This window comes from Micropterus dolomieu, linkage group LG15 (genome assembly GCF_021292245.1).
Source record: "Micropterus dolomieu isolate WLL.071019.BEF.003 ecotype Adirondacks linkage group LG15, ASM2129224v1, whole genome shotgun sequence".
NCBI lineage: Eukaryota > Metazoa > Chordata > Actinopteri > Centrarchiformes > Centrarchidae > Micropterus > Micropterus dolomieu.
Window position 1 is genome coordinate 19,605,981 of NC_060164.1, and position 25,293 is coordinate 19,631,273.

The 25,293-nt window shown below is 40.4% G+C and overlaps 1 protein-coding gene across 1 annotated transcript; it reads right to left on the minus strand.

Annotated features, from left to right (window-relative positions):
• Positions 1-3,002: 3,002 nt before the first annotated feature.
• On the minus strand, positions 3,003-23,369 carry wapla (WAPL cohesin release factor a). Its single transcript, XM_046070653.1, has 20 exons — positions 23,061-23,369; positions 21,980-22,393; positions 21,080-21,785; positions 18,526-18,833; positions 17,878-18,008; positions 16,910-17,005; positions 15,427-15,588; positions 14,630-14,766; positions 13,174-13,285; positions 12,122-12,352; positions 11,136-11,247; positions 10,916-11,013; positions 10,559-10,635; positions 9,910-10,085; positions 8,583-8,698; positions 8,243-8,467; positions 7,277-7,493; positions 6,125-6,213; positions 5,930-6,025; positions 3,003-4,986 (listed from the first exon to the last, which is right to left on the minus strand). The coding sequence occupies exons 2-20, from the start codon at positions 22,365-22,367 to the stop codon at positions 4,921-4,923; spliced, it is 3,543 nt and encodes a 1,180-aa protein (XP_045926609.1). The 5' UTR covers positions 22,368-22,393; positions 23,061-23,369; the 3' UTR covers positions 3,003-4,920.
• Positions 23,370-25,293: the final 1,924 nt, after the last annotated feature.

Sequence of the window (25,293 nt, forward strand, 5' to 3'; positions counted from 1 at the left end):
TTTATTTGACAGCTATTATAAAAAATTGATTGTTATAAGCCCAAACAGAATACAAAGTTTGCTTAATTAGCTCCACACTGACCAGCTACAACACTGCTCACATGTTAATTCATTCGTAATACTAATCCAATAAGGTAATATAACATTGTAAGCAGACAGTATAATGAGTACTTAAGTCTGGTGATATTCTGTACTTTTCTTGTCAAGAAAATCCTGTAAAGAGAGTAAAACCAAACATGAATGGATTCTTCTAACACGCATCTCCTCTGTAGCCAAAGCTTGATAGAGCTACATTTCTGTGTTGTAGAGCTCAGTGGTTTTCAAAACTATAATCCGTTCTCAACAAGTGCACTGTTTCACCCTGTTTAAATAGTATTTGGAAAATAAAAAAAAAACTACATCGCAAAGGTTGAGCCTTAAAAAAAGAAAATGGAATAGTTGAGTAGTCTGAGTAGTTTTTAAATATTTACATCCTCAGCAGGAAGCAGTGGGCTTGGGGCGCATGCCAGGTTCATGTCCTATCTATCGTAAATTGTAAATAGCATTCACCGCAACTTCCAACTTGCCGTGATGACTGGGGAAACTCATTTTTCTGAAAGCCCCAATATCCAACTTGGAACTTAATACCAAGTGCCTGAAAACCAAGCAAACATGGACACCTTAAATCAGCCAGTGCCTCATCCAATGTAATATAGCCAAAATTTTGTGGATATAGTGTTGTATTATCCTGTGAGGACAATATTCGCACGTCGTTAACCCATCCTGATCTTTCCTATCCACAGACATGATGATCAGAGCAAAAGACAGACTGGAGAAGTCTGAAAGTTTTGTAAGAGACTTAACACACTGTTGGTTTTGGTATGTTTATGGTATTTGTTGACAATATAAAATATACATATTGCCAGCCTTATCCTTTATTTACATTTGGCGGACAATTTATCTGTACATTTTCTGAAGTAAAATTGTGAATGCAGGAGTTTTACTAGTATTTTTACACTGTGGCAGCGCTAACCTTTCCTTAAGAGATCTGAATACATCTTCCAGCCTTGTTTTAAAAGCCTGCTTTCCTCTATGCCTAAATGCTCCAGTTCTTCTAATAGAGGTAGGGAGAGTGGATGTGTATCCTTGAAGTAAACACACATTAGAAATGCTAAGATATGAATATAACTTCCCTGAAACCAAAGGCAAGACTGGCCAGTGTACTTTTTTTTTTTTTTAAATCTTCACCCACAAAACTGTCATCAAAAGCCCTGATAGCTCTGCAGATTTAAGAGACAAATGGGTTTGCACAGTCCCATCTGTGTTTCGTGCGATGGTACACAGGTGGTAAAACGTTTCCGTCGTGTGACAGCTTGATTTAAATTTACTGAATAAGGGTGTTGATGGTCGGCCACTCTCGAGTTTCTTCATAAATGTTCCACTACTCTCCGGTGTGTGCGTGACTGCATCAGCAAGACGAGGGCGTTTATCTCTCCAAAGACAGCAGAGTTCTTACAGCTTGAGGGGAAATCAGTAGGCAACACCACTGATGAGAAGGTACTTGTGTATGTGTGTGCGCTAGTACACAAAAATGTGTGTGGGTGTGTGCACTTCACTTCAGCCGTTCAGGCTCTGCGGTCAGAGGCTGAGTACTCACACCACCTAGTGGCATTCAAGCTTTGTAATGATTTTTCCTTCAGAGAAAACGGCATGAAGATGAAAAGACAACAAAACACTATTTCCACCAGTAGACTAATGTCCCATTCAATCTTTGCATTCACAACAACGCGGGCATGGAATCAAACATCCACTGGAGTCACATGGAGTTAAATAGATAATTTTCGTTGGGAGCAGATCTTGCGGTAAACACTACCACGGGAAACAAGCATGAGCTTCATGAGCCTCCAAACTTAAACAGCATGAGCACAGGAGAGAGGGCAAGGCTGAAAAGGCAATTGAGTCATGGACAGAGACAGATGAATGCTTGGGGAGGGGCGCAGTTCTCTGCCTCAGGCTGCGCAGCTTCACTGAGGCTTTTGATTGGCAGTTGGGAAACTTTAATCCTCCGTGCTCTGCATCCTTTTCTCCCTCATTCTTCCCTCCCTTGCATTCTTTCAGTGGAAGATATCCTATCAAGCCGGTACACCTAAAGGAAACGCTGTGAATTTCCCCCCCTTGTGTTTACTCTCATCCACTTCCTTGGCACTGATCATCACAGGGGGAATTTCTCTCTGCCTTTGACTTCCTACAACAGAAGAACTGTCATGTATAATGTATAGTGGAGGATGAAAGGCAGAGGTGCCTTGTCATCTACATGCTCTTTGGAATTTAAATCTGCACTACCTCCAGTCTCATCATGTATTTGCATGTTGTGCGACGAGACATAAAGACATAATTACATGTTATCTGTGCAGTTTACTTGTTACCCCGTCTTGTCAATTCCTGACGTTTCAGAATTAAAGCCTGTGTTTGCGCCCGCTAGTTGTATCACGGTTGACACAGCTGTCGCCTACATAGAATCTGTGTTGCCAGATAGTATTTCACTACATTCCCTAGGCTCCCCGAGCTATTTGTAAGTTTGACTTTCGGCTAGCAACTGCAACATGAATCTTTTGTTTCCATTATGCAGCAGTCAGTCAAGCTGAGGGACTATGTCCACAAACTGTCATCGCAGAGTGCTGTTAAGTATACCGACCACGCTTTGGACTCTCACTCCATGCCAGCCAGTTTGTCAGGGATGAAAGAAACAGGGGGTCTGACACGGACACACGGACACACACACACACACACACACACACACAGTAACGGGCAAAGAGACAAGCTAGAATACAAAGTTGAGCATTCAGCGGCTACTACACACACGAATACCAAAAGGAAACTAAACATCACTTGTGTTCGGTAAAGTGTTTACCTCCCGTAGCTCTGAATGCCTAAAAAAAAAAAGAAGTTCAATTTACAACTCTGGAAATGAACAAAAGCACTCCTGTTGTTCAAACAATTCAAGGAAGAAAACACATGGGGAGTGTACTGAAAGTAGCAACTTTTTTCTTTTTGAGATACAACTATTTACATGTAACCAAAGACAATGTCCTTGAAACGGGTACAAACAATGTTTTTATCCTCTTCCTGCGAATTTTGTTTTTCCAAATAACAACTCAGAAATATTGTATAAAATAAAAATATCAGCTTCAGGGGAAAAAAAGTAGTCTAAGCATTTTTAAATGTCCATTGACCGCTATGTACAGGAGTATTTACATTCTAAAATTCCATTCAGACCAGAATTTTGCAAAGTAATTAACAGTAAACACAGTTGCAGTCATGTTCACTGCAGCCCTACAAACCAGATCAAACTAATCTGCGTGTACAGGTATGGCTGTTATTCAAATCAGTGATCATACATGTGAGCAGTACAAGGCGGAGGAGTTTAGAAAGGTTCATGTGCACCATTACAGGTAGAATGACTCCACAAAAGAATAAATAAGTGGGAGATTAATGCATGTTGTCCAATGCAGAGACAGCATGATACAATGAGTAAAAACATGAAGCTACATGTGGCTGGACATACAGAAACATGCAGATGTCAGGGAATCCCTATCGCCAATTAACATGAGCATAAAAATGACTTCTATTTTATTAAATGCAGCAAGTTGTGATGAAATTTGCCATCAAATAAGTCATGTACATGTGCTAAATGTCCAGCCACTGAGCTGTGTAACATGGGATATTTTTTTAATGAAACAACTTTAGACACAATGGAATCTCACTAGGTAAAGGCTTGGCATTTACAAACAAAGGAGAAAGCATTAAATTAAATACATTTTAAAAAAAAAATGCAGTTCATTGCAAATTAAAAAGGAAGCACAACCATCTTTTTTTTTTTTAGCATTTCATCACATCTTATACATGTGAGTTTAAATGCATACTGTAATTACACACTTATTAATTAATTCAACTTTAAATAATCTAAACAAACTAAAATGTGATCAAATTGATAATGAGTAAGAGGAAAACCCAAAATTCATAATGGCATCTAATTTCCAAATGCCATTATCAGTCAAATAAGAGACATCCTGTCAAAGTCATCACGCAGTCCTGATTTCTTTAAGAGTGATTCATTATTTGGGTGAAGAAAAATGCCCTCACGGAAAAATAAACACCAAACATCTAAAAACATGTGAGAGGATGCCTACACGCAGTTTATAAAATGAACGGGTACGATGAGAACATAAAAATAAAAGCTTAAAAATACTCTCCCCCCCAACACACACCCACCCAGTCAAGCCAACTGCAAACATGTACATGTAAAAGGGTGTATGCATTCCACACAAGTTTACACACAGATGTCATCCTAACATCCATGAAAAGTACTGTTTCTCATGCTAATCAATGATTTCACCCTTGGCTTTGATGGGGCTGAGTAGAGGTTAAAATGTTAATGACCACTTGATAAAATTTGTGGTTCACGCTCCAGCTAAGCGGCCAGGGCTTGAGACCAGACAGGAGACTCCACCGGCCTGTTGCCGCCAGACCTTATGGGACGTTTCAAGAAGAAGAGGTCTGTGCTTTGACATTCCAGATTTTTTTTTTGAAACTTTAGCCTAGCCTCTGCCTGATTCCCCGTTACCGGAGGATGATTCTCGATCTGACTCTGAATGAGGCATTAGTTGAGTGGAACTGAAGGAATATGCTCGTCTGTCAGCTAAGCAGGGCTTTGGTTCAGGCTGTGCTCCAGAGAGGGAGTGTAACTTTACATCAGTGTATGCCTTTATTGGAGAAAATTCAGAGAGATCACAGCATTGGGTGATCTGGTGAAGTCAAGGGAATGCTGCCTAGTCTCCAATCACCACTTGTGGCTCCTGTCAGGTGGTGGTGGTGGGGCGGCCCAGAATAGCCTGGGTTCCCTTTAATGAGCAGAGTGTGAGTTCGCTGTCTGGCCGTCTGTTAACAGTGCTCCAGGTAGTCGATGACCCGCGAGATGGACTTCTGTCCTGTGGTGCCCATTGCACACTGTGTGTGGAGACAGAATAATAAAAACAAAAACATGAGTGTGAAGGTGCTAACACATACTACTGTACTTGTGAGGTCTTGAGGAACAGACAGTGAGGATTCTTGAGGACGTTTGAGCGTCTGTTAATTTGAAAAGGCGATATTTATGAAACAGATGGTTCCGGTACTCAGTTCTGACGGGATGAGTCACAGTTAAAGCTGCCGCAAAATGCACATCTGTGACTGTGAAACTGTTCAGTTTAATATTAATGCCTGAGTTATTTTTAAATTACCATTCATATCACTACTTGAATTATACTGCTTGAAGAATCATATTGAATTAATAAAAATGTATTGATTGCATTTTGTATTATAATGACACATTACTGCCACAGTATTTTATAAAGGCTAAATGCTACTGGAGGCTGTGCAAGTGAATTTAGACCAGCTAAGAAGCTACTGAGAGATATTTTAAATGAGCAACAATCAGAGAGCCTTTTCATATGTTGGTCTTTTCAGCCATTTCACACATGATGCATTCCTCTCTGCATTAATGAAACAAACAGAAATAAAAGCTTCCATTTGAAACCAAATTTCATTTTCTCAGAAAGGAGCTGAATGAAGATGCAGAAAACGAGTGCAAAAACTGCAATTATATTTGAAACTAAAGGGAAATCTGCTGTTTTACAGAATCACTGGTCAGCAAAAATGCTTATTTTATCCAGGCCACAACACTGCACACAATGTGCTTTTGCTCAATAGGTCCAATTAAAGGGCTTTTTCTATCTTCAATGCAATTTGCCAAGAGGGAAGCATCACGTCAACATTTTTAGGTGTTTAGAAAACTATAGCATAACCCTACAGTTTAATTCTAATATGTGTGTGTCATTTCTTTTCTCATAGTGGTGACAGTATCATTATGCAATGCCGGTGACAGAAGGTCTATCCTGACAGTCATACTCACAGTGAGGTTCATGAAACTCAAGAACTTCTTCAGCATTTCTGTCATGATGGAGAAATCCCCTTTAGGTAGATGCTCTCTCACAGTAGTCACATTTATCTGAGGGGGACAGAAAGGTGGGTGAGCAACGACAGGAATATCTTTGAGTAGGAAAAAGAATCTCCAGTCATATTGTGCATGTGTGTCTGATATTCTCACCTGGCTGCCCTGGCAGAGGCAGCCCAGCAGCAGAGCAGTGTAGGAGGCAACAATACTGTCCTCCATATGCTTGCCTGCATGCTGCAGAGCTGCAGCAAACACAAGGGAGAAAGGAAAAGATTCAAAATACATACACTGCGTCGTTTGTAGGAGAGGGTTTCAAACTCTTATTGTAGGAACCGCTGAATAGAAACAAATGTTGGCTGGAAACATGCCTGTGAGAAGGACTTTGTATGAAGCTGTAATTTGATGCTCAGTTACCCAACAGACTGCACTGTAGCTAAAACATTTAGTGAAAGTCGCTAATGATGATAAGCTAATAAGTCCTAATTGTTTTACTGTGCCTATTGGTGGCTACATTCAAAGGGAACAGCAAAAAAAAAGTAAAGAACAGAAGTTTGCATTTGTGAACTTGCGATTCAACCATCTGAATGACGTAGTTACGCAGTACAGAAGCTGTTTTATATTGTGAATTCATCCTCTTTTGACTGATACTAAGCTTGGGCGACAGGACAAACATTTAAGTTGCAGACAATAAGCTGAATCAGACACACAAATGGTGCATGCTCAGTGGTCGCAATGTCAATTTCCTACAAAACATAGAAGTCAGTTGCAGTATTCTGCTAAAGACTAGAGAAATCATGTGGGTATTAGGGCTGCAAATAACAATTATTTAAGGTTCATTTGCATTACTTTCTAAATTCTCATCTGGACCTTAAAATATCAGACAACGGTAAAAGAATGTCAGTTGAAACACTGGAACTAGGTAATGTTGGGTACATTTTGGGTGAAAATGACAATTCACTAGCAAAATAGTTGCAGATTTATTTTCTGTCCATCACTAATGGATTAATTGCTTCAGCTCTAGTGGATATTTTCTGTTTAAAGGCTTTGTAATCCAGTGGTATAAAGCACTTTTGTGGAGCCAAAACATAAAGAAACCCACCCTGCTGCCTCCATTTGTCCACGTTTTTCTTGTTCCAACTTCAATAAGTTGAAAAGCAAAAAAGGGTATTGAAGATGTTGTCATGCAGTAATAATTACTATAACATAAACCACATTTATATCTAGATTAAGATTTTAGCCAAAGCTGAAAACCGCCCCTCTTACATGCACACAAAAACAACTTCAAACACACACACAAACGTCTACCTTTATTTAGGTCCAACTCCTCATCCTCCTCCTCTTTCTTCTCACTCTCTTTATTCTCAGTCTGGCTGTCATTGGTCTCGGCTGCCACCCACTGGATCTCTCCCGACGTCTCCTGCCACTCTCCACTTTGGTCCAGCGCTGGCTTGGGCGCCTCACTGATGAGGTCGTCAGTCTTAGCCTCAGCCAGGATGGCCGCGCGCTCCCTCTCCAGGAAGAGCTAGGGGTTTAGAGAGAAACAAACAGCTGTGAACACGAGCACAGAGGGTTTTTAATAATTCAAAGGGAATTAAGGAATACCAGTTAAGCGTGATAACCAAGGTATTTCTTCATGGCGAGGTCAGAATACAACTGGGTATGCCAAAAATGCTGAAATAAGTCTTTAAGTCTTGAAAGTGAAAGGCAATTTTTGCAGTTTATTACTAATTTATTCTCAAAGGTTCCAATTAGGCTTTCAAAAGACCTTGTGTTAATGAGTTAGTTAGGCAAAAGAGTGGTTCAATATCAGTAATAAAACAAAATGTTAAAATCCACAAAAAAGGTGTGCATGAACTTAACACTTGTTTATTACAGTGTTCACACTGTCAAATGTGTGGATCTTCAGACTTCTGCACTGACTAAAAATGCACTGAAGGGTACAGCTTATGTCTGTGTGGTTAAGTATGTAGCACAGAGGGGAATTGATGGAGTAATAGAGTAATATAGCATCATCTGTATGCATTAGTGTATCAGTGTGATGTTAAATGATCCTCCCAAGAAAACAGATGAAACACTGGTTTAAGTGTTCTTTGAATAGTAAAAATATATATTTCTCTTTACGACAGCTCATCAGTGTTTCTGCTCACAGCCTTACTTCAAAAGAATACATACATACATACATAAATACATACAACTCCCCTTTAGCAAAGACAAAAAACCCCCACAATGACAGCAAAAATATTTATTAATGAGTCCTGGCACAATTCCTACTTTCACCAGGGCAGCCAAAGCACCGGATGGCTTGGGCTTGTCAGCCCCGTCTCCCTGAGTCTCAGCTGTGCTTGGCGGTGCCGCCGCTGTGTCAGACTGTGTTGGGTCAGCAGGCTGCATCAGGCTCTCTTCCAGACAGGTGTCATCAACACTGTAGTCCATGTCCACCAGACAGTGGCGGTTTCTGGAGCTGTACTCCACAAGGTTAATTAGCAGACCCAGACCCTGTTATACACAACACAATATACAAATAATGTATGAATGGGCACAGACAGAGCAAAACACAAGTTGGTAAATATAATATTTTTAACACGTGTTGTTTTATTCAACAGCGCCTTACCAGTACTCGCACGTCAAAGCGCTGCTCCTGGGGGATGTAGCGCGGAACTCGAAGTACGCAATTCAGAGCAGTTACTGTTAGCTGCTCCTGCTCACCGGTCTTGGTGCTTCCCCACTCTGCAGATATTAACAACATCATTAACGCTCATACTAGTTAACGCAATTCCCTGCTAAGCACCTGAAAATTACATCTCAATTAAGGTTGGGTGATGGATTCTATTTTCATATCGTCTAATCATGGCTACTTTAGATCACCGATTGGCGATCTGATCGCCAGGCGTCGGTGTTACGTTGCAGCAAGTCAGTGAAATGCCAGCATGGAAGAAACAGGCTTGTTAGCTTTAAGAGAAACATCTGTAAATGCACAGTGCAGCATTTCCCACATAATTACTGTGGGGAGAAGGAAGGTGCAATCGATGGCAGCTATGTACAGCGTGTCAACCTCAACAATACAGCTATATTCTAACGTTAACATATCCGTATCCGACACTGCTCCGTTCCGTCTTAAGAAAATAGATAGACTAACTTCTCAGAGTTAACTTCAATGCATTAGTTTTTCTATAAACACACGACTCAGTTTCAATGTGTTTGAGAGAGAGCGCAGTAGTATGTGGTGCTCAGCGTTGATATTGTGGCATGTTGTGTCCCCACAAAAATCAATGAATGGGAAACACTGCAGTGTGGTGCAGATTCTAGAGACTGTTTTTATGTCATCTTAGTTCTGATAGTGAGTTAGAGGAAGTCGCCTTAATATTGGCGCATGAAAAACCAATAGCTGATCATCCCTTCAGTCGTCGATAAGCCATCCAATCGGAACAACCCTAATCTCAATGTGAAATCTATAGGTATACCAACTGAGCCTGAATGACCAGATTAATATGAATATGTTCCAGTACTGATACTATAGATCACACGGTCCTAAAAAGTCCAATATCACATATGGAAATAATCAAACTGATGTTTAATGCAATGAACAATGTGCTTTTAGGGCTGTACCAAAAAGTTAAAAGATTCATTTGTAACAATGACATTCGATTTCCAGCACAGCTTTTTTTTTTGCATATTTATTCGGTTAATTTTTTTTTTTGATTTTTATCATTTAAAGCGCCATGGCGTCTTAAAATATCAAGCCAGACATTCAAAGCTTCATTCAAAAACCTCAATAGAAGCTTTGAATGTAAAGTACATCAGAATTATCCATGATACTGACCCTTTGCTAAGCCCCTGATATCCACAAGTGCCAGATAAAAGCAATAAAACCAGAACGAAGTCAAAAAATAAATAAATAGGAAATGCAAAAAAATAATAAAAGTTGTGATTGAGAATACCATTGTCATGGGTAAGGTTGAGCAGCACCCCTATGACAGCCCTCATGCAGTCCTCCACCGCCTTGCCCACGTTACTAAAGCTGCAGTGGGGCAGCGCTGCACCCGACAATGACAGGGAGCTGTTGTTTAACGCCCTGCTGTACCGCTGGATCATATCCTCACAGTACCGGAGAGCTCTGGTGAAAAGAAGAAAAACACATCCAAAGTCAAGAGCAAAGCGAAATGGCAGGAATGAGACACATTTTCAAGAAAACAAGCACAAGGAGGAGAAAGAGATGACGTAAACGGAGATGAGGAGCAGATTAAAAAACACAAAATAACCTTATATGACATGACACAGACTGCTACTGTGCCTCCGCCATAGAGAGATATCAATCCAAGCTTAATTAGATTACAAGTCCCACACATGCTTCTGAAATAAATTGCCTACCCTAGCTTTATGCTTTACTAATTACTCCCTCGCTTAAATAAGGTGCAGATGTTTTCATCAACAGACAAGACCCATAATACCCCTGAGGACACTCTTTAATATGATGGGTACTATAGTGTTACAAAAAGTAAAGTGAGTGAACTGCTGCTATAATAGTCAGTGCCTCAGTATGTGCCCGTGTCCAGTCAATAATAGCCCCGAGCGGTTTGTGGTGCTCACCTGGCAGAGGAGACAATGAGTTGCGAGTCTTTGTAGGCAATCAAGTAACCCTGGTTTTCTGGGTTCTGAACTGTCACCTGTTAGCAGAGGATGAAAGAGAACTAAAATCAATAGAGGGGAAAGTACTCTGAAAGGAGTCAAGTCACAGAAAATGAGGGGAGAGACATGTTTGGTTCAAACTTTTGATCACTGACATTTTAGGTGATAGTGAGAAAGACATTCTGTGTCTTAAACAAAGTCTTTCATCAGGGTTCATCCAATTCACAGCTCCAAGTACTGGACAACTCTTGTTGTTGAGTGTCACTCTTGTATGCCTTTGGTAAGAGAGAGAACCCAATTTGACTGGGCAGTACTTACACTTTCAAGCACTCTCAGACACCTCTCAGCCCCCCATAAAGACGCAACGAGGTTCTCCTTGTCGTCCTCTTGGCTGAGGTTCTCCACACACTCTTTAACTGTGGCAACACAACACACACAAGGATCGTGATCATTACATATCCTGACAGCCACATAAAAGTCAACTGCTGCGCCACTTGACTTTGGGAAGCAGACTGACTTATGAATCCCACACGCCTACCTTTGTCTACAATATGGTCCAAACCTCCCAGCAGCCTCAGTTCTTCTTTGAACCAATCACCGGCTCTCTTGGAGGTTAGAGAGAGCAACGTCTCCATAGCAAGATGGCCCGTCTACCACAGAAAAAAACAAAACATGTAAAATGTGGTATCCTTACAGAATCCTTAAAAAGATTTGCATACGCTTTTTAATTTCCCATGACACCTTTTCCCCCACTGGGAAACCTAAAATCTGACAGTGAAATAAGGACATGAGCACATTTGATTATTATTAAATATCATTGTGACTGATGAATAAGTGTGTCTACATGCAACCATTCTTAAAAAGTAGTGCTGGGCAACGATTAAATTTTTAAAATGCGATTAATCAAAATGATTTTCTTGCGATTAATGGCATTGTTGCGCGCAAAATTGAATAATGAATTCTAAAGTAGTGTATAGCGCAACTTAAAAAAAAAAAAAGTGCAATAACATGTGGTTTGCAAACACTTTAAACAAATAAGGTGTGTAGCGTTCGTCTTATGTGCATGTGGTTGCTTCACTCTGTTAAAAACTTGAAATGCAGCATTGAACAGCATTGTAATGCAGATGTTTGTTTCGGTGACTGTATGTGTATTCAGAGCCAGTGAGCAACGGACTTTCTAAATAATAATTTTACAAAACTGCGTTAACGTGCGATTAAATAATTGTCGGCATTAATTAATGCCTTAACGCAATAATAACGCGTTAACATGCGTATTAAAAAGATGACAATAAATCCACAAACATGTGCTTAGTAAATTCTTTAACACAGCTTAGGAACAAGTTAGGTGCACTAAAACTAAATTGACAGATTAGCTTTGTACTAACATTTCCAATGAAGCTCCTTAAGTTTTTATGAAGTTTTCCTTGTTAAAGAAACAATTGGAGACGGTGGTCATGTTTGAACAAAGGTACATCTAGAGGTGAAGCTTTGTAATGTTCATTTCATTATTTAAAGACAACCCACCGTGATGTTCTCCAAGTCGAGGTGCTTGTTGTGCACGGTCTCACACAGCTTCCTGATCTTCTCCTTAACCTTTTCCACCTCCTTTGCGGTGAGCTGATCCTGGTGGGCCGAGTAGTCCTGGTCCAGCTCCAGCAGCTTGATCATGAGCTCGAGGCAGGCCCGGTCCAGATCCATGTTAAGACGATCCCGACTCAGAATGTACATCAGGGAGGCCGTGCACAGACCAAGGTTCTGACAGAACAAGACAGAACGGCTTTTTTAAGTGGTGCAGAACAAGCAGAGGTGAGACAAGGTGGTCAACGGTTAGAAGTCTGCACTCAACACCTCAAGGCTTTGACCTGAAGGCAATTATTAAAAGAAATGATGACTTTTAAAATGACTGCAGGCTTGTTGAAATTAAAAAATTCTTCATTAGCAATTACAAATCAATCAAGATATTAAAACAAACATTAGCCTCTTCAGATTCAATTCCAGCTTTTATAAAGCTGCTCTGTAGCATGCAGGTTACCCTGTCATTGCTGGCTACTCCAATCTAAAACCCCCAATATAAGGCCATCGTATATAATGTGAACAATACATTTAAGTGTATATTTGAAGCAACAACTTCTGCATTTATAAAATTGTAAAACTTATAGAACACACTACATAAAAAAAATAGAAAAAGATTAACAACACTATCGGGCATTAGCTTCTGAAATAACTAGCTGTAATTATGGAATTAGATAAGTATGGCCGTTTCTTGTCCAATCAAGGGATTCCCTTATTAGAGTCAGTGTGGGTTCTCCGTGCACTTTTGAGTTATTCACTAGCTAAGCACACCAGCTAGGAATAAGCACCATAACACACCCTGATTCAAAACTTTGGAACAGAACCTTATGAAAATACATTTCTATCTCAGAAGTAAACAACAACAACAACAACAGCAGTAGCAGTAATTGCTTAAAAGTGGCAAATGTCATCGTGTCCATATTTTCCTTTAAATTTTTGTGAGGTAGACAAAAAAGGTGAAATTGAAGAAGAAGCAGGTAACAGGAAAGAGGGGTTTTACTGACTGGGTGTTGTGGAGCATCACTGAGCATTTTGAAGACCTGCGCCACTTTCCCTCTGGCCCGCAGGTGCATCCTGAAACTGGGCATGGCACACCGAGTGGCCAGGCTGATTATACTGGAGCAATGAGAGAGGAAGAAAAAGAGAGGGAGAGAAGGATTAATATTCAAACCCCCTTCATACCTGAAGACCAAGTAAGGTGTATGCTACAGAACATTTAACCCAATCAGTGAGATTGCTCTCACAGGTTCATTTCTGGGCACCATCAGAGCCTCAGGTCTGCAACTGTAGTTCTAGCACACAATACTGTTTACACTGAATCACAAAATCACACTGCATTAAATGATGACCTCATAAATGTAGGTTTCAGTTTAGATTTTTTCACGCCTCATTGCTCAATTTTTCTGTGATGCGCTCCTCTCCCATTATCTCAAGTCTACTTTTAGATACGCATGGTACTCTGTCAAGTAAAAGTCATTAAACGTCAATACCATTAAAAGAAATGCCCGTTACTAGCCGAGCAGTGTCAGACCCGAGGTAAACCCTGGTCTGGAGAAAGGTCATGAAGGCAGGTTAAATGACAAAATTACTTTTGAGTGAAAGCAAGCAGAGAAACACACAGACAACTTTTCTGGACAACTGAAGATTTCTAATTACAGAAATGCTGGGTCAAATATTTACCAGTTCTGTGCTAAAAACTAAGATGAATAGGAAAGCCGCATGTGTAAAGACAGAAAAATCTCTTAAAAAAAATAAAAATCTTTTAAAAAAAGAAGGAGGCTGGACTCCCTGCAGCTTTTTCTGAAATCAAGGTTGTCTCTCCGGAGTGGATTCCATTTTCACAACAGAACAGATATCTGCTTTATCAGACCACAGAAAACGTGCTCTATCTCGGCATATTACCCCAACACGCGGTGGAACTACAAGACAAAGAGAAAAAGACGGAGCCAGAGACAAAGACAAAATATGGGTATATTTACTGTCTCTCTGTAAAGGCAAAAACCCAAGAAAACCACAAGAACAGAAGTGAATGATTCTTCATCCAGACGTGCAATGCAATCAGTTAGTATATTCTATCTCAACAAGATATTTTGGAGTAAAAAAAACTGCTTATTGTCTATGGACTCTAAATATATTCAATTGTTGTCTCTACCTCCTGCTGCTCTGTTAGAATAATAATTGTCATTGTTTTGTTTAATTAAGGATTGTTGCACACATTTCAAAGCCTGGATCAACTAAAGCAGCTGTTCCTCTAATTGCTTTATAAATAGGCCAATACTAGAAGACATGAACAAATGGTTGGTGACAGGTGCTTGTACCATTCATTCAATCAATTTAGTGAGGTACTTGAACTAATAAACACCAGTACCATCAACATTTCAGAGTAGACTTAGAGCATCTAAGGGCTCTTCTGTAGAACGCCACAAAAACAGGCAGCACAAAGTGTTTTATTCCACTTACCTAAGGCATCTTGTGTTGAGTGGCTGACTGCTCTTCAGTCCTGTCTCCAGGTACTCAAAATCATCAGTGAACTCTTGATTCTCTCCAAACTCCACCACGTCATTGAAATGCTTCACATGCTGCACCACCGTGTACAGCTGTTGGAAGGGGAATGGGGTTAATTACAGCTAATTGGAAACACCGCATCTGTCCGGACACACAATCAACTCCCACAAACACAGTGAGCGAGCTACTCTCGTTGTTAAATTCCTCTCTATTGGTTCCATTACCAGCAATAGCTGACTGTGCTAATGCCCCTCATCAATAAAAGCTCAGCATGTGGAGTTAGGGCCCGATCAGCAGTCGACACTGTATGTTTACCAGCATCAACAGTCATGCTGTGTGTGCACTCGGCATGACACAGGAGGGAGGACCTGAGTTTAAGAGAACACCAGTGTGTAGGGATAGCTTAGCGGAAGCCATTCAACCTCAGGGGATCTGTGGATAACCGGCTGATCTGGGGCCAGAAGGCCCATCTGTAAATGACACAAGCTGCAGGGGAGTTTAAATTAACAGCAACAGTCCTCACTGTTACCTCAAACCCACACTGGGGTTCAAATAAACAATAGCAAGCTTGAAATGCAATAAATGAATGCTATCCCTTTACTTTATAACATGCATAAAAATTGGTATAGGCAGCTTGGCTGGGTATGAAAAAGAGATTAATTCATAGCAGCATGCAAACAAATGTAGTACAAACTGCCCCCCCCTGCACCTCAGGAAATGTCTAAAAACATCTCAGTGTGCTCCGGACTCACCTCCTTGTGCTCCTTCCTGCATTTAAGTGCTGTGACAATATCTTGGTTAAGTCGTGTGGGGAGGGTCTCTGTCTTAATGACTTTGGGCGGAGGTGGAGGGGCTTTGAACAAGCCATCATCTTTATGGGAGTTGCTGTCCTTGCTGCTGCTCGATAAAATGGCCTGAGGAAGAAAAGAGGCGGAGAAATGGGGCTCATACCAATGCAACAAAATCTGTTTAATGACATGTCCGCAAGATTTACCACAGCTGAATAGTCTGTTAAGCACACAAGTCCTTAATAAGTGTTGTTAACAGATGTCATATTAGGTGGTGCAAAGTTAAAACACAACTTTTAAATCCCAGTTGCCAGACTCTGATTAGTTTGTCTCTGAACAAACAATTATTTCCATGGTGAGAATTCAACACAGAATATGTAAGTAAACCCAGGTTTACTTGTTTGGGAAAATAACTCCATGTGAACGGAAAGAGACTAATTAGAGCAATTAAACAAAACGGCTGACTACTAAGAGACCAATAAACAATATCCTGGATTGTGGACAGTAGGGAATGGGGAATTCTGTAAACAAACAGTATTAGTTATTAGCATTTGCTTGACATAATACCCTGTAATTGTTTGCCTGCTTTGCAAGCAAAATTAATGCATCCATTTCAAATGAGAACATTAAACATCAAATTCATCATTTTCACCCGATAGTTCCCCTAACTGTTCTTAAAAACAAACAAACAAACCCAACACAATTAGGCTTGTTACGATTGGTGATTGGATTGGCTATCGACGATTGAAGGGATGATCTGTGATTGATTTTTCATGCGTTGATATTAAGGTGATTTTAACTAACTCACTATCAGAACTAAGATGACATAAAGGTTTTTAGAATCTGCACCACACTGCAGTGTTTCCCACTCACTGATTATTTGTGGCGAAACGACACGCTTCAATATCAGCGCTTGCTCGCTCCCTCTCTCACACATACACAAACGGAGCCGTGTGTTTATAGAAAAAATAATACATCCAAGTAACCTCTAAGAAGTTAGTCTGTCTATAAGCTGTCAATGTCGTGGACCCACCTTCAAATAAGTTATAAGGAAGCATGTAAGGAGCCTAGCTAGTAAGTATAGCTATGTTAACGTTAGAATACAGCTGGGTTGTCAAGGTTAGCACATTGTACATAGCTGCTGTTCAAATTCAACTGCACCCACCCACCCGTGCACGGTGCAAAGAGTTACACGCTAATTCTGTGGGAAACACTGTACTGTGCATTTACAGATGTTTCCGGTGGTTTCTCTTAAAGCTAATAAGCCTTTTTCTACCATGCTGACATTTCACTGACTGCTGCAACGCAACACTGCCCCCCTGGTAATCAGATCACCAATCAGTGATCTCAAGTAGCCATGATTAGACAATATGAAAATAGAGAAGATTGCCCAGCCCTAAACACAATAGAGCCAAACACAACAACGTCTAAGATAGCAGTATTTTACCGGGGCAGTTTGGGTTCGAGAAAGTGTAGGCACAGGGATCTCTTCAGGCTCAGGTTGGTTCCAGTGGCGAGCGTTGTACACAGCTTTAGCAGGGGACTGCAACCCAGTAAGAATTTAAAAATTGGTTAGTTAGCTAAACAGAGACACAGCATAACACATGCAGTGTTTCAAGTGCATTCATTAATTCATTTACTGATGGATTCACTGCAAAAATCTTCAGAAACCCAAAGCACTTCCTACATGAACAAAGACTACATAGAAACACTTTCATGTTAATCTACATAAACCCTTGTAGCTTATTAGTTACTGTTGTGAATTAGCATGACTGAACGCATATGTATTACATACTGCAATCACAGTGATAGACTGAGACAACAGCAGCCTCAGTGTGGAGCACAACAGTCCCCAAGCAGCACAAAACATTTCCTGAAAATGACACATTGTGTGACTCAATTACATATTGCAGAGACAATATACAGAGTTTTGTCGATGATGTAGAAACAATAAACACACAGAATTAGGAAGACAGAGCAAAAATAACCCAAAGCCAATGCAAAAGATGATCTAGATAAACAGAGCAAATGCGGGCATTACAGACAATACCACAAATCATACTTGAAGACCACGTATGGTGCAAGCCACTGGACATTTAACCCATTCACACGAGACTGCTGTCATAAATTCATCTCCGGGCGCCTCCATTCCGAACCTCAAGAGCGCAATTGCAGCACAATTACGTCACAATAAATGACAATCTAATAAATGTAGGTTTCAGTTTAGCTTCTTTCACGCCTCCTTGCCCAATTTTTCTGTGATGCTCTCCTCTTCTCCCCAGTCTATTTTTAGATACGCTGGGTACTCTGTTATGTAAATGTAATTAAACAAAGCCAAGCAGTGTCAGACCCGAGGTAAACCCTGGTCGGGAAGAAGGTCACGAAGACAGGTTAGATGAGAATACACACACAAACCTTTTTGGGTCCACTGAAGATCTTTTTGAGTCCGCCGCCAATGTCCTTGGATTTGTCACTTGGCTTCCCTGAGCGTCCCTTCTGCCCCTCAGTGCCGCCAGGATTGGCTTCGTCAGAGAAGTCAAAAGCATCTGTTGAAGAAACCAGATTGTTGATGCCAAAAAATGATCAATATGTGAATGATAAGATTTAGCTTTAATGCATTCATTGTACAGTAGTCAATGCAACCTCTCCCAAGTTTTGAAAAAAAAAGTGCATGTTTTAGACGATTCTGGATTAAACTTAATAAAAATCCACATACCCTCCTACACTGGAAAAAAAGAAAATGGAAAAGACAATAGCCCTTGAAAAGAACACTCAAATTATATGGGGAGAAGTATTACAAGCAATGAGAAAATAAAAATGACTTTACACATAACCTGGTTTGAGTCATTTTTTTCCTTCTGTGTGATTAAGAAAGAAGGAGGGGTGGGGGGTGAATGAGGCTTTGTTGGTGTAGATAAAAAATAAAAAGTAGCTTCTGGAGTAAACTTAAGTCCAGATCCAAATTGCGATCACCATATAACCACAATTGCACAGAGATGAACTATTTCCTTAAATCGAGAGTACTGAGATGACCATGTCTCTGGAAGTTAAGGATCAGCTCACCTGTATTGCTACTGGCCTGGCTGTCCTGAGAGTCACTGGTATGCGGGCTGTCCACACTGGAGCTCAGAGAAGCTAAGGCTGCGGCCGCCTTCTTGGCCTTCTTCTCTTTGGCCCGAGAGCTCTCATCATCGCTGTCACTCTCGCTCAGGTCGTCGAAGCCGAAGTACTTGATCTTGTAGCTACTCTTGCCTGCCATGCCACTTTCTGGACCCTCCTCGCTCACCGAGTCCTCCTTGTCCTCAAAGCCGAAAAACTCTAGCTTGGTCTCAGCCTTGGTCTTCTTGGCCTTTGTCTGGGTGGGTCTGAACCTGTGAGCATACAGTGAGAGGGTTTGTTTGTTTGTTTGTATTGTTGTGGGTATATATTTTTTTTTTTACTGAGAGTGTGGGAAAGAGGAAAATGGAGTAGGAAAAGCAAAAAATAAATAAAATAAAAAAATAAATAAAAAAAAAAAAAAAAAAAAGCACCAACTGATGCTGAAAAAATAAAAGACACAATTCAGAAGTAAGGAGTGGTCAAGTCAAACTACTGTTAACAGAGAAGTCAACACAATATTACAGTTTAGAAACCACTAAAACATGAAACAATAATATGGACCACTGATACTACACACACACACACACACACACACCAGTGTTTCCCCATACGTTCATTTATTTGTGGGGGCCAACCACAATCTCAACGCTGACTGCCACAGATTGATTTTCAATTTATTTTTTTTATTTTTTTATTTTTTACTAGGCCTATTTAAAAATTGTATTTGATTGCATAGTGCCGTAGCGTGTTCGCGCAGCACATCCTCTCGCTCGTCCCTGTCTCTCTCTCCCTCATGCACACTGTCAATGTCGGAGACTCAGCTTAAAAAAAAAGTTATTAGCAAGCATGTAACGCGCTTAGCTGATAAGGAAAGCTAAGTTAATTTTAGAAAACACCTGGGTTTGACGCTAGCATGCTGTATATAGCTGGTAGTCAATACTGACTGCACGTGACCCGCCGCCACATTCTGTGGGAAACACTGCACACTAATGGCCTTGTCACCAAATAGCGGACTTAAGAGAGTGAAATTGAAAATAATTCTATATATAATAAGTCCACTGAGTCAGGTCATGATATTAGAATACCCAGCTAGATGTATAGAGTATGGTTTTGAGCTAGCTTCTGCAATTCTGAGTTTGTTTTGCCCCTTGGTGTGGTTTGTTTGGGCAGGTGTGAATGGTGCAACCGCACTTTGTTCCACATTTGGTGCGCACCCAACAAGTGTACCGAGACCTCCTTGAAGAGGTGGTCTAGGTACGCTTTCAAACGAATTCTGGTGCAGTTCAATTGTGGTGTGAAAGCAAACAAACCAACCACAGGATTTTATGATAACAGATGTGATCTGAGCATTATTTCCAAAGCTAAACCACTAATAAATCCATCTAATATAGATGTAATTGATCTGTATCCGCCATGCTATGTTTATGAAAATCATTTGGTAACCTATACTTGTCAGTACATTTTAAAAAAGGAGGGAAAGTAGTACTCCCTTTACCCTGTCAGTTTATAACAAAACATTTGTGACAGAGATACCACAGTATACTATAGGCTAATAAGCACCAAATTATTATTCTATACGTCCTGTTTTTACATTATTATTCATAATAGGTTCTGCAGTCAACATTACTAATACTATAAAATGCTTATAATAAATTATTACTTTGTGAGCTCTTTGTGATACAGATCAGAAGCATTAAAGTGCTGCATAAACTTCTGTCAGTCACCGGAGTTTGATTTCCCCAAATGGGTCCTGATGATGCAGGATGACAATCCCATACAATCCCAGACCAGAACTCAAATGCAACAGTGTATCGTTTTTTCACTAGGTCCGGACCAAATGAACCGAACTACAGGTGTGAAAGCACCGTAAGTCTAGTCATTTCCAGTAACATTTCTATAATTAATCCACTTGCCAAAAAGCAGGAAATGTGTGTATAGATCTCAAACTCTAACACCTTGAAGCACAGTACATGCCTTAAAAAGAAAAGCCTTGCACCACTGCACGCAATTATACTACTTGAATACTACTTTTAGTTTGACTCCATTTTGTAATGGCAATTACTTTAACAAAACCATACCTGATAATATAAGCCTAACAGTTTTCCCTTTAACACTTCGACATTAAAAGTCCCATACCTCTAAAACAGTGTGCATTTTGCTCCTCAGCGTTTGAGCATATATTTTTTACTCTTCAGTACTCATGGTGGATTCAGTGAAGACAGGGTGTTCAAAGCCACATTGTTGTAAAGTGTGTGTGTGGATAAGCGACACAAAAATCATGCTCATTATTTGTGGTTGGTTCATTTTACTACGCATAGTACTAGAAACATGAATACTTCACACATGCAAAATTCTGACTAACTCACACATTTATTGGTTTAACTAACATCAATTTTGTCAAACAGTAAGAAAACTTGGGATATTATTTTAACCATACCACATATCTATAATTCTCTGGCTTAGACATGTTTGATAGCAACACAGGCTGTTAAGACACATAGAAATACAAAAGACTTACCTGGTAGGTTTGGGTGGGGGAGCGTCTGACTTCTTCTTCATCTGGCCTGCTTCTCCAAGGTCAGCAGGAGCAGCTGGGGTAACCAGTTCATCAATGCTTCGCTCTATCGAGTCCTGGATGGTGACGTTGCATACTGACAGACAGGAAGGGTGCAGAACGGTGTAGTCCCGTACCCTCCCACCGCCCCTGCCTGCGGGCTTGGCTGCTGTTTTAGCTTTGGCAGCAGAACTACTTGCACTAGCAGAAAGGACACTGTTGGGTTTACCTTGGGCACTAGCTGTTTCAGTGGGCTTGTTACTGTTGTCTTCAGCAAGTTCAGAGGACGTTTTGTCAGACTTGTTGGGCCGCTGGTATTTCTTGCAGTTTGAGGCCCGAAGGGTAAATGGGGACGGGGGAATGTTGTCGACTGGTGCCGGTGGAGGTTCTGTGGGAGGCTCGAGCTCAGCACTTTTCATCTCTTCTGATGGCAGTACATCACAAAAATAAGCAGTTTGGACATCTCTGCTACCACCTGGTGAATTAGTGGACAGGGAGGTGTCTATGTTGGGAGAGGAGATGGGCCTCTGGGACACTGAGAAGTTCTGATCATCAGAGGGGACTGTGTTTGACAACGAGGCAGTGCATGCAGGTTTTTGGTTGCTGTCTGATGTACTTTTGAACCAGGGCTGGTTATTTTTAACAACCTTCACTTCAGATGTTTGCTTGCCTATGAATGGAGAAGAAAATCACAGGTGGTCACACAACACAGCTGATATTGCAGAAAAATGGCTAGCAGATGCTATAAATTAAATAAATGACAGGTAGCCTCATCATAATCATAGATCATAAATTTATTGTTTGAACATAAGACAGTCAGGGGCATACTTAAGGGCATACAGATATGTTGTATTGATTACTTACTTGTGAACTTGGTTATTGAACTTGTAGAGCTCTGTGCAGAAGTCACAACAAAGGCTGTCTCACCGCCCAGCACTGCGGTTGTCTTTATCATGTCTCCTTCATTGATTTTTGACTGGGACACACTGTGAGAGGTAACACTCTTAGATTCCTCATCACTGTCAAACCCAAACGGGTCTTCTTCACTGTCACTGTCCTCAAGCCTGGGCCTCTTGGGAAGCTCTGAAACTTCAGGTTTTAACTGGGGCCTTTTGGCCCCCAGCTGAGCCTTGTAGGTGGTCTCCCCCCATTTGGTGGTCAAAGTGGGCTTTTTATTGGAGAAGACCTCTTCAAATTTAGAATTAGCCTCCCCTCCCTTGCGGTTGTACGTTTTACCGAATCTGGATGTCATGTCGGTTGCTTTATGTTACATATTCCCTGTGAACAGAGGCAGAGGACATATTAACACAGCCCCCAGCTTCGAATAAACTTTACAAACGTCAGGCAATGCACAGCTTAACTAACGTTACGTTGATGTGTGTGACAGGTAAATAACGTTATATAAACAGTTCATGACGCAGCATTGTAACTTACCACCTTTCACAACAAGTAAAAGAGATTACCCAGGATGTTCAAAGATCACACTGGCAAGGTTGGGTTAGTTAACTTGCAGTTAGCTCATAAGTCATGTGTCAACTATTGGTTGATAGCACACCAAGTTAGCATGGCTAGCTCGCTAGCTGAAGCAGCAAAGCTTTCAAATATCATTACCGATCGTATATGAGCAATACTATACGAAACTAGAGCGATTTGGTTGAACTTGAGTGAAACTTTGACTTAATTACATTAGCTAACGTCACACTGACAGGTCAGTTAACTTGTATACGTCTGTTAACCCTAGCTAGGCCTGCTCCTGCTTGCAAAGTTACTATAAAGTTAGCCGTTAGCTTTAACACTGCTAACGTTAGTCCCCTGTTTACATTTTCACCCTTGACGGGTTATATGTTGTGTCGAATGGGTCTTAAATACGATTAAGTCGTTTAACATATACATTTGAATACAGATATTATTGTTAGTACAAAAAAATAGCAACACACACTGTTACCTTCCAACTCCTGTGACTAGTTAGCTAAATGTCCGCTTGTTTTTAAGCCAGCCGGCTAGGCCTGATCTCCCACTCGCGCACAAATCAAGCGGGTAAAGTCTGTTCAGCGCAGTAGAAACAACACTAGAAACACATCTCCAACCCGAATATGTCCCCAGAGTAATGCTCGTTACTATAAAAAAGCGGTCAAACCGCGCCCGTAGCTAGCACAGTCTAAATACAGAGGATAATCCGGACTTTTTGCATTCTGTACTGCTACTGACGGCCATTAAAATATCCCCTCCCTCCTCCGTCGTTCCCTGTAGTGCGCTGCAAGAAGGGAACCGGCCAATCAACGGCAGGGAGGTTTTCCTGTGCTTTGAGACCATGTCAGCAAACGTCACTCTGATTGGTTTAAAACTGAAACCATAATAAACGATAGGGGACGCTGGTGGACCACATTAGTTGATTTAAACTTGAAGACGTGCCTACAAGAAACGTTACTGATGGTGTCGTCTGCTTTCAGCATTTAAACAGGTATGACCCACATTAAGCAGCTTCCGGATACCATAACCTTCAGGCTATAACGAGTGGCTTTCATGATTCTTTAAACTAAAACCTCTACACGGCTTGAATGTAAATATGGGAACTATAGATGGATTTGTAGTATTTATAGTGTTGAAAGGCTGGTTTAAGTCAAAATACAAAACTGTCAACAATTTTAATAGGACTAGACTATTTGTTCAGCAAATATACTTCCAATGAAATGTTCAACTGAAAACAGGGCGTTTTTTCTGAAAATAGAAGTTGATTAGTATTAATATATAATATATAGTTTATAATATTTTAATGTGGTGTGCTTCACAAACAATTTCCATTGCCTCCATTGTATTGGAGTGGCGGTTAATACTCATATCTCAAAACAATGGGCAAATAAAATCAAAACTGCTTATGGCTAAATATACTACTGACATAAGTGAGAAAATGTGTTTCTTTTTTTGAGAGTGCTTGGAGTGAACCAACCCATGAGCAGCATTTAGGAATTGAATTGGTTTGCCAAGGGGATCTTGTTTTACTACTTCAATTTACTGAAGCTATTTCATGCTCAAGTCACTTTAGTTGTATCATTAAGGGGTTGTTTTCCACAGTATTATTATCTTGACACAATAAAATGTGGAAAAAAAGGGGGAAAAGAATTGCGCTACTTTAATATAATCCCTACATGTAGCCTTAATAAAACATAATCAAGTCTACCATAGAAATGTAATTCTATACAGCCTCGTGTGATTGTTGTATGCTTGCTTGACTGAATGTTGAAACACCTGCAGCATGCTGGAAATAGAAACAATATAGATAACCAGCAGTGGTCTGGGGCACAGATGGTGTCAAATGAATTGATAGTGTGTTATAAACAGTCTGGGTCTGCAGGGCAAAGTGGTCCCAATTGTATCACACGTCACAACATCTCCTACAAAGCATGGAAGTCCTTATAAAGATGGGGCATGGGTGGAAATGGCTGGTCTCGGTTAAGAAATGGAAGGATACTAATTTCTCATGGGAGGCATTTGCAATGTTTTTTTAGGTGTTCGTGTGGAGTTTTTTCTCCATGTCAACCAAATATAAAATGACTCATACTGTATATATCTATATTTTTAATCATGGTATTCAGGTGTTCTCAATATTATTGTAATGTCATGATATGAGCAGGTAATTGGCAAATCCATGAACATATGTATTTGTATTATTATATGAACACATTTTTTAGATGAGGAAGAATCTTATCTTCGATCACAATTACCCAAATGACCAGATGTTTTTTCATCAGTGTGCATCGTGTGGGCAAGATTAGATTCTGAAAAGCACATTCATAAGCATATTCAGCCAGTGTTAAACATACAAAATTCTGACCACTGCATGTACTCTTTTATCAAAATTTTATTGCATGCTTTCATAATGTATGACTTAATTTTAAATGACTCTGTTAAGTTAATTAATTTTATATTGGTTATTAGTTTTTTTAGGAGGAATATGTAACAACTGTCCAGGGACTACAGATGAAAAATAGTATTCTGGCTAACTCTGGTGCATTTACTTCAGTGTTTTATTAATGTGTTGTGTCCCTGCTAAATAAAACTGATTACCGAAGTAAAAAGTCAGTCCACATCAAGGCTCAGAGGGGGTGAGGCAATACAGCCGTGCCCACGATGACTGATGGTTTTGAGCTCAGGTCTTGGCAGTCTGGCAGTTATTACTT

What these genes read in the sequence shown, in the direction of transcription:
- wapla (XM_046070653.1), bottom strand. Translation starts at nt 22,367, where the DNA reads ATGACATCCAGATTCGGTAAAACGTACAACCGCAAGGGAGGGGAGGCT. An exon ending in CAACCTTACCCATGACAATG is followed by an intron (nt 8,699 to 9,909) that starts GTATTCTCAATC and finishes TAATATCTGCAG; the next exon opens with AGTGGGGAAGCACCAAGACC. An exon ending in CTTTGGCTGCCCTGGTGAAA is followed by an intron (nt 7,494 to 8,242) that starts GTAGGAATTGTG and finishes CTAAACCCCTAG; the next exon opens with CTCTTCCTGGAGAGGGAGCG.